The sequence below is a fragment of the Rhinichthys klamathensis genome, unplaced genomic scaffold, assembly GCF_029890125.1.
Source record: "Rhinichthys klamathensis goyatoka isolate OS25496 unplaced genomic scaffold, OSU_Roscu_1.1 h1tg000098l_1, whole genome shotgun sequence".
NCBI classification, from domain to species: Eukaryota; Metazoa; Chordata; class Actinopteri; order Cypriniformes; family Leuciscidae; genus Rhinichthys; species Rhinichthys klamathensis.
In genome coordinates, this window is record NW_026606637.1 from 4,035,564 (window position 1) to 4,050,890 (window position 15,327).

General features: G+C 41.7%; 1 protein-coding gene across 1 annotated transcript in view; it reads right to left on the reverse strand.

Moving 5' to 3' along the window:
• The window catches only part of LOC130086560 (dynein heavy chain domain-containing protein 1), a 40,673-nt gene extending 26,278 nt beyond the window's left edge, over positions 1-14,395 (reverse strand). Inside the window, exons 1-13 of the mRNA XM_056252621.1 lie at positions 14,028-14,395; positions 13,786-13,938; positions 13,477-13,680; positions 11,700-11,810; positions 11,453-11,609; positions 10,085-10,336; positions 9,822-9,965; positions 5,497-6,742; positions 4,677-4,838; positions 3,483-4,620; positions 759-781; positions 421-650; positions 34-277 (exon numbers count right to left, since the gene is read on the reverse strand). Of these exons, the coding sequence (XP_056108596.1) occupies positions 34-277; positions 421-650; positions 759-781; positions 3,483-4,620; positions 4,677-4,838; positions 5,497-6,742; positions 9,822-9,965; positions 10,085-10,336; positions 11,453-11,609; positions 11,700-11,810; positions 13,477-13,680; positions 13,786-13,938; positions 14,028-14,395 (4,432 nt within the window). The remainder of the gene's footprint in view (positions 1-33; positions 278-420; positions 651-758; positions 782-3,482; positions 4,621-4,676; positions 4,839-5,496; positions 6,743-9,821; positions 9,966-10,084; positions 10,337-11,452; positions 11,610-11,699; positions 11,811-13,476; positions 13,681-13,785; positions 13,939-14,027) is intronic.
• Positions 14,396-15,327: the final 932 nt, after the last annotated feature.

The following is a 15,327-nucleotide window of genomic DNA, read 5'->3' on the forward strand; positions in this document are numbered from 1 at the left end:
ATATAATTGGAATTTAGACACTTGAAAACACACCGATATCCTTTTGGATGTTGGAGAACTCGACAGTGAACAACTTATTTGATGTAGTAAAGAGCTGAGGCATGCTGTAAACTTTGTCCATCCAAAAATGAAGTTTCTTGATTAGCTCCTCATATTTCAGAGGGGAACATCCACGCAAGGTCTCTAGAGAGCCTGAACCCCACTGACTGGCGAACAGATGAACACCTATCAACCAAGAGTGGCTCTCACACAGCTGGTGCACCTCTGTAATGGCATCCTACACAAGAGAATCATGGCATCAGAACTGCAATGTTTGTTTTGTGGAGTAGTAAAGCTTCTGGACATATTTGTACTCTTCTAGGCATGGTATTTATTTGAATTTAAAGCATACACAATGTCAAGTTGGAAAAGTAAGAATACCTGTGCAATCTTTTCCTGCTCATTCTGAATGCCTTGTGCTCCAACGTGAGCTTTTAAGTTCCACTCCAGCAGTCTCTGTGGCAGAGGCTGATAATGGCCTTGCACTCTTTGTGCCTGAACTCTGAGAGAGTTCATTTTGACTGGCACTACAGTTTGGGGTGACATATCACGCTTCATTTGGGAAGAAACACTGTAAGGACCTGTTACTTCACAACCTTTGGCTTTAAATTCTGAAAAGAGAATGCTAAATATGATAATGTTATGTTACATTCGTCATACATGCTGATTGTTAAAGAAGAATGTTTTTATTTATTTAATGGAAATACTCTGCTGAGTACCTGAAATGAGGTCTTCAACACAACTGTTGGGAAAACAGCCTTTAGAGTCACATGACAAACTGCAGGAGTCAAATACCTGTGTGGATCATATCACCAGTTTAGCATACCCTTGTGAAAAAGAAGTGTGCTTAATAAATTATAAAAAAAAAATTTAAACTACTTGAAGATAATATATTAATAAAATGGCACTTAAATTTTAAAATTAAAATTCTGTCATTAATTACTCACCCTAATGTAGTTCCAAAATCCATAAGACCTTCGTTCATCTTCTCGTCTCTTCATAATATTAAGACTGAACCACTGTAGTCACATGGACTATTTTAACGATGTCTTTACTACCTTTCTGGGCCTTAAAAGTGGTTATTACATTGCAGTCTATGGGGGGTCAGAAAGCTCTAGGATTAAATCAAAAATATCTTAATTTGTGTTCCGAAAATGAACGAAGGACTTACGGGTTTGGAACGACATGAGGGTGAGTAATTAATGACAGAATTTAATTTTTGGGTGAACTAACCATTTAAGTGTACTTAAAGAGAGTGAACTTTCAAGAAGTTTCTTAACACACTTATACACTTTTAAAAAGTGCACTTGTAATAATGTCAAATTAAGTTTTACTTAATAGTGTGTTTTTCAAAATTTAATGTTAATATGTGCTAAATTGCAAACTCGTAATTACAAATATATTTAAATAGGCCTACATTACATGTGAGTTTCACTAGAATTTTTTTAAGTATATTTTTGTTTACCTTAGATCGGTGGTTCTCAACAAATTTCCAAGGGGGCCTCAACATGACTTAAAATTATTTACAATAAAATAAAACAAGCAGGATGTACAACTGTCTAGTTATAGCAAGCTCTAAAATATTTTAGTGGGTAGAAATTGTGAGTGGGGGAGGGGGGGGGATAGCTTCAAATATTGCTGTGGACAATGGGGGCCCATGAAGTCCAAAAAGTTGAGATCCACTGCCTTAAATGCTTGTTAGTATATTCGGGGTTACACTTTACCCATATGGTAACACTTTACTTGAAGGGGTGTACATAAGACTGACATGACACCTTCATAACCATGACATGACATATGTCATGAATATGAAGTAGGGTTTATGCATGTTTATGACAACTGTCATTAAGTGTATTTTGCTCAATAATGACATTTTGAATGCAAATATGACATTGTTTAAGATGTCTTTGTTATGACACATTGACATAAACAATAACATCATAACCTGTCAGTGTCTTTGTCATGACAACTTGACATTAAATTAAGTTAAACTGTCATGTGGTTGGTTTTGACATTGGCTGTCATAAGGCCATTATAACTGTGTCATGAATATTTTTCGTGACCTCAACTACAGTGGTACAAATTGAATTTGTCATTAAACAGTTATAATGGCTTCATGACAGCCAATGTCAAAACCAAACACCTGACAGTTTAGTGTAATGTTAACGCTAGTTACGCATGTAACTGTGGTTCTGTGAATTCTGGATGACCGCCAGAGGCAGTGTAAACACTATGGATTATCGCAGCGCCAGCTAGATAGGTCGAGAGAATATACCAACAAAGTCACGTGGCGTGACGTATGCTGAGCCCTGGAGGGTAAAGCTACAGTAGCTCAGCACTCTACCTCGGTACGCCTTTCTCGCGCATTCCGAGTGACAGAGAACTCTGGCGGTCATCCAGAATTCACAGAACCACAGTTACATGCGTAACTAGCGTTCTGTTTCATTCTTACTGACCGCCAGAGGCAGTGTAAACACTATGGATGACACATACCAACATAGTCATGAGGAATGCCACCCACCTGATGAAATTAAGGCTGCTCCAGAAGAACCGCAGAACTAACGGCATGATGAGCAGCAACGTTGACCTTATAAAACCGGGCAAACGTGCATGGAGAAGCCCAGGTAGCAGCAGTGCAGATATCCACCAGGGAAACTCCTCTAAAAACAGCCCATGAAGATGAAATGGCCCTAGTGGAATGGCAAGTTAGTCTCCAGGGCAGTGGTCTCCCTGCCGCCTTGTAAGCCAGCGTAATGGTCTCCACTATCCAGTTCGACAACCTCTGTTTCGACACTGGAGCACCTTTCTTCACACTACCATGGCAGACAAATAACTGGTCTGACCGTCTAAATTGAACAGTAGAGTTCACATAACACTTCAAGGCCCGAACAGGACACAAGAGTTGGGCACTTGAATCGGACCCTGAAGAAGTCTGAAAGGAGGCCAGTTCAATATGCTGATTTATGAACTGAGGAAGAAGGACCTTCGGAAGAAAAGAAGGATTGGGTCGTAGAACCACCCCGGAGCCATCCGGTAACCAACGCAAGCACAGTTCACTAACAGACAACGCGTGCAACTCACTGACTCGTTTCGCAGTAGCAATAGCTAACAAAAAAGAAGTCTTCAAGGACAACCATTTAATGTCAACATTTTGCAAGGGCTCAAACTGGGGTGAGCACAGGAATGCAAGTACGAGTGACAAATCCCACACAGGAAAATGAGGATTCCGAGCAGGGTTCAGACGGCGTGCGGCCTTCAGAAAACTGCAGACAAGACGGTGAGAGCCAAGAGAAGAGCCACCAACTGGAACATGATATGCAGAAATTGCAGCAACGTACACTTTCAACGTGGAAGCTGCTTTTCCTTCCTCCAGTAAACGTTGAAGAAAACTTAAGACATGCGGAATGTCGCATGTTGCAGGATCGAGCCCCCGTTCCTCACACCATGCAGAAAAAAGCTTCCAACGGGAAGCATAAATCTGTCGTGTGGAAGAAGCCCTAGCATTAGAGATTGTGTGAATAACAGCAGGGTCACAATGCTCCAGGGAAGGATTTAACCCAATGGCCAGACCCAAAGCTGCAGACGAGCCGGGTCCGGGTGCCAGACACTGGCCTCCAACTGGGAGAGGAGGTCCTTCCTGGGGGGAAGCTTCCATGGATTGCCTGTCAGAAGTCTTAGCAACAAAGGAAACCACAGTCTGGCTGGCCATCGTGGTGCCACGAGTAACACTCTGTGCTTGCACAGGGAGATCCTGTGCAACGTCTCCCATAACAGAGGGGTAGGTGGAAACGCATAAAGCAGGCAGTTCGGCCATTCGTGAGACAGCGCATCCTGGCCCAGGGGGCTCGACACTTCTGTCCTTGCAAACCATAAGCGAAAGTGGGTGGTCATCTCTGAAGCAAAAAGATCCACCTCTGCTCTTCCAAATCATAGCCAGATCTCCTGCACTACATCTGGATGAAGCCTCCATTCTCCTGGATGTACTTGATCCCTGGAAAGAGCATCTGCTGTCTGGTTGCACACTCCTGGAATATGAGCTGCCCTCAGTGAAGCGAATCGTGGCTGACACCATGTCAGGATCTCGTGAGTCAACCATAGAGACCTGCGGGATCTCGTGCCGCCCTGGTGGTTCAGATGGAACACTGTTGAGGTATTGTCTGACCGAACAAGAACATGGCGGCCTGCCAGAACCGGCATGAAGTACTTTAGAGCCAAGAACACTGCCCTGAGTTCTAGCAGGTTGATATGTTCCGCCGCCTGGATCGGAGTCCAGCGCCCGGAAATACCCCTCCGATTCCACGTTGCCCCCCATCCTGTGAGGGAAGCGTCTGTCGTGACCAACTCCCGACGAGAGGGAACAACACCCAGGGGCACTCCTGCCTTCAGAAACTCTAACTGTCTCCACCGCCTCAACGCACATATGCAACGGTGAGAAATTATAACCAGTTGATGACGATGTCTGGTGGGATCTAGCCGCAAACTGTTGTTCCATAACTGGAGTGGTCTGAGATGGAGTAAACCCAGGGGGATCACAACTGTAGCCGCTGTTAACATCCCTATCAGTCGTAGGACCACCTCGTACTGCAAAGACACACCCGGACGAAAGCGAGCCAAAAGTTGTAGAATGTTTGTCACACGTTCCTGAGACAGGGAGGCAGACATTAGGCAGGAATTCAGGGTCATTCCTATGAACGTAGTGGTCTGTGATGGAATCAAACGGCTCTTTTTCTTGTTCACAGAAAACCCCAGCTTCTGCACATGTCTCAAGAGCAGTCTGGAGTCTTGTACGGCCTGCTGCTCTGTGGGGGCACAGAGAAGCCAGTCGTCCAAATAAGGAAGAATACGGATACCTCTCATCCAAAGAGGAGACAGAGCTGCGCTCACACACCTTGTGAAGACGCGAGGAGCAAGGGAAAGGCCGAAGGGTAGCACTTTGAACTGGTATGCTTGATTCAGGAAACTGAAACGTAGAAACTTTCTGTGATGTACAGCAATTGGGACGTGAAAGTATGCATCTTTCAGATCGACACTTACAAACCAATCGTCTGCTGTCACAGACCGGAGAACATCGGCTGTGCGCAGCATTCGAAAGGGAAGGACCTTCAGGAACAAATTCAGAAGCCTTAAATCGAGAATTGGGCGGAAACCACCGTCCTTCTTTGGAACAAGAAAATAAGTTGAATAGAACCCGTCTCTCTGAACGAGGGGATTAACTTTTTCTATGGCTCCCTTCTCTAACAGTGAACAGATTTCCAGAGAGAGAGCCACTGCGCGAACCGCGTCTCTGACAATCGTAGGAACAATTCTTGAAAATCTGGGAGGCCGGCGCCGAAACTGTAGAGTATATCCCCTGCTCAGAGTCGCCAACACCCAGGGGTCTGCTGTGTTGGATCTCCAGTACTCCAGTTGCTCTACAGAAAAACGATCGACCGCCGGCCTGACTGTCTCAGGCTTTACGTGTGCGATTTTTAGTGGTCGCGGGGGGACGCTGACGGGGCCCTCCCGGAAACTGTCGATGAGGTGGGCGAAAAACTCTCGCATCTTCAGGAACACGAGGTCTTTGAGGGGGCTGTGACTGAGGTGTAGCCTGCCGGCGGAAACGCTGCTCCGATGCGGCATAGTGATGTCGGGTCTGAACCGCTGGCATCCTAAAGGTAGGGTTGCGCTGCACCTGTGTCAGCTGACGAGTGGCTTCAGACAGCTTTACCCGCTTTTCCAACAGTTCCGGAATATTTGGACCAAAGATATGCCCGGGAACAAAAGGAAGATCTCTCAAGGTTTTCTTACAGTCCTCCGGCAGTCGTGCTTGGGCAAGCCACACTTGGCGGCGGGCTGCCAGAAGCGTGGCTGTAAGACTACCCAGCTCGCGGGTCACATGGCCTGTCGCCAACAGAGCAGTTTGCAGAAATTGTGAAATAGAGGGATCTGCATTTGCAGGTTCCAGCGTACTGGTGGCAGCAAGAAGTAACTGGCAGATCGTGTTTTCTGCTCGAGTAATGTAGGCAACAGACTCGTATGCCTTTTTTAGCAAGGAATCCGTACGACCGCATTGCGCACTGGGGCATCGCACATTCCCTCGTAGAGCCTCATCAGGAGAGACCACCAAAGCTGCCACAGGCTGCTCTATTTCCGGAGCACGACCCACCCCGATAGAATCTGCTTCAGCCATAGATGCTAGCGTTCGAGCAATCTTTGAGCGCCGCTTAGGTGGACCAGAACCAGTGAGAGCATTTGAGAATTCAGCCACAAAATCCTTACATGGTGGCATGGCAAAAGAAGTTGCAGCTGTGGTCTGTCTGAAAAACACATTAGTTTGTGCAGATTGGACAGGTGACTCATCAAGTCCTAGACGAGCAGCTGCCATTCGAAGCACAGCCAAAGTGTCATCGGAGGAGGACTGGGCTTGTCCAGACGACTGAACTGACCCCCCACTAGAGCCCTCTGCTGCTGGGTAACCAGTGAAAACAGCCTGAGGTGATGGTTGTGTAGCAACATCCATAGGATCCCCATGATCGTGAAAAAAGGAATCTGAAGCACTTGTAGAAAGCACATCAAACTCTGAACGATGAGAAAAACAAGGGGAATCAAGAGACTCTTCCCCAGCTCCCTGGTTTTGAACATTCTCATCCTCCTGTGTCATCCTCACAGGTGTAGCAGATGTGACCGGCTGAATTGAGTGAAGCAGGCGTTTCAGCTCTGCCATCTCCGAAGAAAGCACCGACACCGTCATAGAAAGTGAACCGCACCGACACCGTCATAGAAAGTGAACCTTTCTCAACATGTGAATGTTCATCATCCCGCGATTTGGCCTTCTTAGCTGGGAGGGGAGCACCAGCTGCCGCCGACGCCCTGCGCTTCCGAGTGCGCGAAGGGGCTACATCTAACTGCCCTAGTTTCACTGTAGAATTAGGGTCTAACTCGGCAAGACGGAGCCGTCGTTCCGACATAGGCAAAAGGCTGCAGTGCATGCACGGGTCCGTGAGAGCCTCTCGCAGATGTTGAACACCCAAACACGACGGGCAGATGTCATGACCGTCGTCAGGGAGAAGATTATTAGGGCACAGCTTACAAGTCAGTGGAAAACCAGTGGCTATCGAGCTGTGAGCCATAGTTACTCGCTAATAACACCCTCGGATAGTACCGTAAGGTTAAGTTAAGCGGGATGAAAAAATAATTAAAATAAAATAAAACGATTACCTCGGGTGAACCGACAGGTAATACCAACAAAAAATTTATGAAAAAAGATAAGAAGTGTCTAAAATGGCCGGCGGATTGAACCGAGGGACAAAAAGTGTTACATGGATACGAGGAAAAAACACTCTAAGTAACGTTAGATAACTTATGTCAACGGGAGACCGTTAACTCATAGCGCGGCAAACACAAGCCACCGGATTGCACCGAGAGGCACAGAGTGTTACCGACGAAGCAATATGAAAAAACAAAACTCACCAAGTGCCGTTAATTTAAATCCAAATCCTTGAAAAAATCCAAATCCTTGAAAGAGCGTAGACACGCGCTGTCACAGCTTGTGAGGACGAATCTCGCTGCTCTTGTAAACTGCACTTGACAGCGCGTCACTCAACCAATACAACCTATCTCAACTAGGCGAGAAAGCGAAAGAGGTAGAGTGCTGAGCTACTGTAGCTTTACCCTCCAGGGCTCAGCATACGTCACGCCACGTGACTTTGTTGGTATATTCTCTCGACCTATCTAGCTGGCGCTGCGATAATCCATAGTGTTTACACTGCCTCTGGCGGTCAGTAAGAATGAAACAGAACCAATAAAGCTAAGTGGTTTCTTAAAGGTGACCTATAATTCAAAATTGAATTTACCTTGGTATAGTCAAATAACAAGAGTTCAGTGCATGGACATGACATAGAGTGAATCTCAAACTGGACTGTTTTCGCGTTCTCATTTAATTCACGTTTATGAAAAACACCCCTGAAAAACGGTCGGTTCTCCACACAATACCGACTGTGACGCAATAGTCGGGATCATTAATATGTACGCTTCCAAATATTTGCATAATGCCAGCCCTCAATGCCAGGCGGAACTGCGCAGCCGAAGCATGGCAGTTGCTCAGTGTGGATGTACACATGAACACAAAAGTATTTTTTAGTTCCTTCATCTGAGCCTTTGAAGAAACAATGGGTTAATTTTATTTTCTCTGGAAATTTCCAAACATTTCACTGAGTGTTTCCTCAACTTGGGCCAATACAGAGCTGGCCTCGGATCGAGCTACCAAGCAACACTTTCTGATGTGTAATTGTTCAAGTTCAGACAGGTAATCTTTCTCTCAAAATCGTTCAATACTGTTTATGCATCAGTAAGTCAAGCCAGTGACTAAAATATCAGCTTCACATCGTTTCTTTTAGTAGGATGAAAAAAATCGTATTTAAAGTATGAACAAATTAAATATAGAAAGCGATCAAAGAACAATCTTTCCACACAGCGCGAGTTTATCTGGACACTTGCCAAACTCGTTATGAAATCAATGACGCACGTTACTGCACAACGAAGCTCTTACTGTATTTACATCATCGTGTTTGCATTGGTGAAAGCAGAGAGAGTGCAGAAACTGCTTTGCAATGATAAGATCTTCATTCTCGCGATCAACACACTGGCATCTGCTCAATGCTCACCACGGCAACCTTTTATGTGATGGGAATAGATCTAAATACTTTAAAAACATCTCACGATTCGTTAATCTCGATAGCTGTTATAGTAAAAACGTATAATAGCTGTAGTAAAAGTATTCGGGAGAGAGTTTCACATGTAATGCGTTTGCTATTTCATATGCAAGCATGTCAGCCAATCACAGCAGTGGCCGCGGTTACACTGAATCCCACAGCAGACACGCCCCTTCAAACAGAGTGTTCAAATCAGAGGCTAAAAGCAGGCTAGGAAAAATGCCATTTATTTCTAAATTATGATTATTTTTTATCTAAAAAACATACTAACATTATAAGGGTAACCCAGGAAACATTATAAAATAATAAAAAAAAACATTCTAGGGCACCTTTAAGTTTGATAATTAATCTGCTATGTCATGTTTATGACAGGTTGTGTTGTCTTAGTAATGTCAAGTTGTCATGACAAAGACACTGACAGGTTATGATGTATTGGTTTATGTCAAGGTGTCATAACAAAGACATCTCAAACAATGTCATATTTGCATTAAAAATGCAAAGACATTTAATGACAGTTGTCACAAACATGCATAAAACTTCCTTCATATTCATAACATATGTCATGTCATGATTATGAAGGTGTCATGTTAGTCTTATGCAGACCCCTTCAAGTAAAGTGTTACCATCACATTAGTTCATAATTATAGAGGTAATTATGAACTAATATATAAAGATGTACTGTACTTACATGCTATTTAAGTGGGGCAAAAAACCCTCTAAATTCAGCTAACTGCATTTGATATAAGTTTAAACTACAATACATTTTCATTGAATTGCAATTAACATTTGTTAATTAACTGTACGAAAACATTACATTCAGTTGACCCTAAAGAATATTCTTTTAAAGTATATCATTTTAAGCACTTCTTTTTTACATGGGTAAATACTACATCAATGTGGTGAAAATAGTCCTTATTTGTAGCAGTATACTAATACTAATAAAAATGATTAACACTGCTAGCACAAAGGTAACAGATAAATTAATAAGAATGGGTATGCAAAACATTTGCAGAATGAGAATAAGTAAGTGTAAAATATGAGTTCTTTCCGCATGATAGCATTTTTTTTTTTTACCAGCTGGTGACATCTCACCTGCAGGACAGAGTCTGCTACTGACAGCACCGCTCCAAGCAAAACCTCTTGAAACAAGTGCAATGGAGGAAAAACAGTAAGCTGATCATCTGCTCCAAATATAATCTCTGCTTGAAAGAGACAACACTGTTGCTCCCGTTCTCTCTGAAAGGTTTAAAAGAGAGAACATTTGTAAAGGAGAAAATTAATTCCTAGATTACATAAAAAACAGACGTTTCTTCCTCAAATCAAATCAAATTCAGAATTAAATCCTTGTCACATACTTTTAAAACATTGTTTAGGAATGCTGTGATCTCACGCTTTGAGATGGTGACAAGGTTTTGAATAGTCATGTGGTCAGCTAGAGCAGCAAGGTTTCCCAGCGACTGTATGTCCTGCTCTGCCTTACTGAGTTCTTTCTGTAGGGTTTTAAAGTATGTGAGCTGAAGGTATAGGGATGGACTGTTCTGGTAGAGCTTTGTGTGTTCCACTTCCATCTGGAGCTCCTGACGTGCTTGGTAATTCTTATCCTTCACCTGCAAGTAAATAATGATGTTAAGTGCATATTGTATATTTATTACATTAGACAGGTATAGTTCACCCAAAAATGAAAATTATGTATTTATTTACTCACCCTCATGTCGTTACAAACCCATCAGACTTTCGTTCATCTTTAGAACACAAATGAAGATATTTTTGATGAAATCTAAGAGATTTCTGTCCCTCCATTGACAGTCTACGCAACTACCGATTTGACGCTTAAAAAAGTTCATAAAGAGATAATCCAAGACTAATCCATATGAATCAGGCAGTTTAGTCTAAATTTATATTGATAAATGTTTACAAGTGAATAAAAGTTTAATTTAAATCATATAAAGCGATCATGTCTCTTCAGAAAATTTGGACTAAACCGCTCAGTTCAGATAGCTTACTTTTTTTTAATTTTTGAAGTGGTAGTTGCGTAAACTGTCAATGGAGGGATGAAAATCTCTCAGATTTCATTAAAAATATCCTTCATTTGTGTTACGAAGACAAAAGTGAGGTTTGGAATGACATGAGGATGAGCAATTAATGACAGAATTTTTATTTTTGGTTGAACTGAAATGAAATTTCAACTCTGTCATTCTGAACCTGTGTGACTTTCTTTCATTTGGATAAAGGCATGTTTACGCCAAGAACGATAACTATATTAGTGTCCACACCAATGCACGATATTGTTATATTTATTCTCAGCGTTTGCTGCAGTTATGTCGTCTTCTGTTTTAAATGCTCAAGCTCTTAAAAGCAGGATGGATTCTGACTGGCTGTCACTGTTTTTATCAATCATCAGCTGGGAAAAAATTGTTCTGAAAGTGATAAAGATATTGTTGTCATCTTTATAGTTGTGGTGTGGACGTGATTTTAAGAACTATATCTTTATCACTTTATCGTTATCGTTATAGTCCTTGACGTGAATGGGCCTTAACACAAATGGTTCTAAAGAATGTTCTATGACACATAACAATTTTGTTGTTCACAATTGTGAAAACAATTTTAAATCATTATTTAAAGTATATCTTACTTGACAGTTATGGGGGTTAAGGCTAGTTAAGTTAAGGTTTTGAATGGCATGAGGAAGAGTAAATTAGTGAAGTGTAACTGTTGTACCATACCACATCAAGTATTGCAGCACGACAATGTAGAAAACTATGTAAAGAGACTTGAGCTGTCTGATTCTTTTCCAGAAGTGCACTTTGGAAATCTAGGAGTGTGTAAGTCCTTAAATCATCTTGTGGCAGCCAATTGACTTGCTTTAGCTCTTCAATTAATCTAGGAGAAAAACAAAATGCGTATATTATAGCAACGCAAATCTTTAATTGATTTCAATTTCACTTTTAATATGTCTTGAGGGAAAAAAACCTGGAGATATGTAGTAAGGCATCCCTGAACTGGGGCACTGCTATCAGCAGCTGAGACGGAAGGAAGTCAATCCTGCGTTCGACAGTAACCTTGTGTGCATTTCTTTGCCATCTGAAAAAGTTGTCAAGTATACAGTTAGATAACTGCTTTTATAAAGGTCTGTATAATCAGACATTCCAAAGTTAACATAACATTAAAGGGTTAGTTCACCCAAAAATGAAACTTCTGTCATTAATTACTCACCCTCAAGTCATCCCAAACCCATAAGACTTTCGTTCATCTTTTTGATGAAATCTGAGACATTTCTGTCCCTCCATTGACAGCTACGCAACTACCACTTTGACACTTTAAAAAGTTCATAAAGAGATCGTAAGACAAATTCATATGAATTGAGCGTTTTAGTCCAATTGTTTTTAGAGACTCGATCGCTTTATATGATGAACAGATAAATGAGAGAGAAAAAGATGCGTTTTCAAATGAAGACGTATTAGTGTGGACAAGACATTAATTTAGGCTTTTATTCACATTTAAACTTTGATCAGTGAACATAAACAAAAGCTCAACCAAACCCGCTTGACACGCGAGAACAAACCTCAATGGTTCTTGAGGAAACTTAAACGTGCTGCGTAACACGAGAATGAACCTCATTGGTTCTCGCACGTCAAGCGAACATGCCTGAGCTTCCATAACTGATGTGTGAGTTGATGAAAGTTTATGTGAATAAAAAAAAAAAATTCATCATATAAAGCAGTTGTAATTCGTTTTACGATCACTCGATGAACTTTTTGAAGCGTCAAGGTGGTAGTTGTGTAGACTGCCAATGGAGGGACAGAAATCTCTCATATTTCATCAAAAAGATCTTCATTTGTGTTCCGAAGATGAACGAAAGTCTTACAGGTTTGAAACGACATGAGGGTGAGTAATTAATCACAGAATTTTCATTTTTGGGTGAACTATCCCTTTAAAGGGTTAGTTCACCCAAAAATGAAAATTCTGTCAGTAATTACTCACCCTCATGTTGTTCCAACCCCGTAAGGCTTTCGTTCATCTTCGGAACACAAATTAAGATATTGTTGATTAAATCTGAGAGCTGGATCACTCCTCCATAGGCTTCTTAAGGGATCGACACTGGCCGGCCCAAAAGTTATGAAAGACATCGTTGAAATAGTCCGAGTGACTACAGTGGCTCAATCTTAAGTTTATCAAGCGACGAGAATACTTTTTGTGCGCAAAAAAACAAACAAAAATAGCGACTTTATTCAACTAATCATTTCCTTCTCTGTGGACCGTGATATTTCACGTAGTGAAACTACGCAAAGCTTCTGTGTTGTACGTCACACGCATCACACACATGACCAGCGTCGGCCAATAGTGAGCCTACGTGTGACGTACAACCCAGAAGCTTTGCGCAATATCACTACGTGAAATATCACGGCCGTACAGAGAAGGAAATGATTAGTTGAATAAAGTCGTTATTTTTGTTTGTTTTTTGCACACAAAAAGTATTCTTGTCGCTTGATAAACTTAAGATTGAGCCACTGTAGTCACTTGAACTATTTTAACGATGCCTTTCATAACTTTTGGGCCGGCCAGTGTCGATCCGTTAAGAAGCCAATGGAGGAGTGATCCAGCACTCAGATTTAATCAAAAATATCTTAATTTGTGTTCCGAAGATGAACGAAAGTCTTTCGGGGTTGGAACAACACGAGGGTGAGTAATTACTGACAGAATTTTTATTTTTGGGTGAACTAACCCTTTAAGGCTAAAGTTAAGTCACCGTTTGAAGGTCTTGCGCAGTAAAAAATCTCGGATAAATGGGATGTCTCTCAAAGCTCCCCAAAGCACAGACTCTCGAAACCACTCTGCCAGGGTCCAGAGTTCAACGCAGAAGCCATCCTGCATATGTATTATAGTTGTGTGGGAGAAGGTGTGGTAATCTGCGCCCGCTGCACTGCGTGAGACCACTCGCAAGTCATATGGTCTGATAAAAAAGCCAAAATATATATATTTATATCAAAATAAAATATTCTACTGCAGAAAAATACATTTTAAATAAAAACATTTAAAATAAAATAATGACTGGCACCTGTAAGGACCATCTTCAGAAGCCTTCAAATAGTAAAATTCACGTTCCCCCAGATGCTTTTTCTTGGCTAATATCTCAACTACCTCAGTTCCAGTGAGTGGTTTGTATTTGGGTTTGCATACTTTCCCTGTTTTAGTGTTTTTCTTTGGGACACTTGGAAAAACATACAAACTAATTACAATCTTCAAAGCAAAACAGAGAATAAGTGAATCAATGGAATGATTCGGCAATAGTCAACTTACCTGAATTGTCCGACACTTGAGTGCTGAATTTCTTTGACAGGAGTCACAAAACGGGGTCCTTCGTTCCACACAGTCTCTTTGACTGCCAGTCCAATGTCCATCTGTGATACCAGCTGAGGTAGTTTAACAACAGACGGATCATTTTGCGCTGGAGACAAGGTCCTAAAACTGAGGGTGCGAAAAGGTGAGGGTTCTCGCTTAAATGCTGGTGTGGCAGAAAGAGATTGACGACTTAGCAGTCGGGGCTGAGAGGCTGCAGGTTCAAAACTGCAGTCTGATGAGCAGTCAGACCTGTTTCCTCTTTTGGTTTGGGTGACCGCAGGTCCTGCAAAGCCATTTCCTTGAGGTTCTCTCTTCGGTGATGACATTACTGATTGCACATTGAGCTTGTGAGGAAGTCTTCTTCAAGCCCATCTTCTGAAAAAAACCATCACTGTTTCATGTTGTCCTGGCAACATGAATCAAATAGCAGTAGCCTATCCAAATAATGAGCACAGATCAGTTTACACTGACCACTAATACTGCATTATTACAAATAAAATGTCCATGACTACAGTATAATTAGCCTAGTAACTTAGGCCCGAAGTAGCCTACTTTTTAGACAAAATTGAAATTTGTCTAAAAAAAATAAAATGGTGTAACGTTAGTTGTTTGGAACTCGAATCCTTACGAAATTTAACCATGCATGCTTTACTACAAAAAAACTAAAAACATGGTTAATATAGTTAAACCATGGTAACCACAAAGTAACCACGGTTTTGCTACACTAACCATAGTTTAACCATGGTATTTGTAGTAAAACTGTGGTAATACAAATGGTAATCAATCCGCCAACATGGTTAGCCTAACGTTACTGCACTTTTACTAATAATCAACCACGGTTCATTGCAGTCCACAGGAGTACATTACATTAACGTAAAAGCATGGTATAAGTAGCCTACATTACACTTGCGTTAATAGAAATAAATATAGGCTATTATTTGGTCATTTTCAAAGTTTAAAGAAGGCCTAACGTTACTTTAATTTATACTACCGAGGCAGTGAATGTTGCTTGGATACGAAGAACGAGAAACAATCGCAAAGTTTGTAACGTTAGACCAAAAGTTGGTTGGTCAGACACAAATATAACAACTCTGCTGTTTAGCCTGATTTGTGAATCATATCATTTAAATATAAATATATAGTGAAGTAAAATTGTCCTACCTGAGATCAAATCTCAGCGCATCGGTTAGTAAGCACTGCAGTAAGCACGTCTCGTTCCCATGGGAACAGCCCCAAACTCGCTACTCGGTCTATGGAC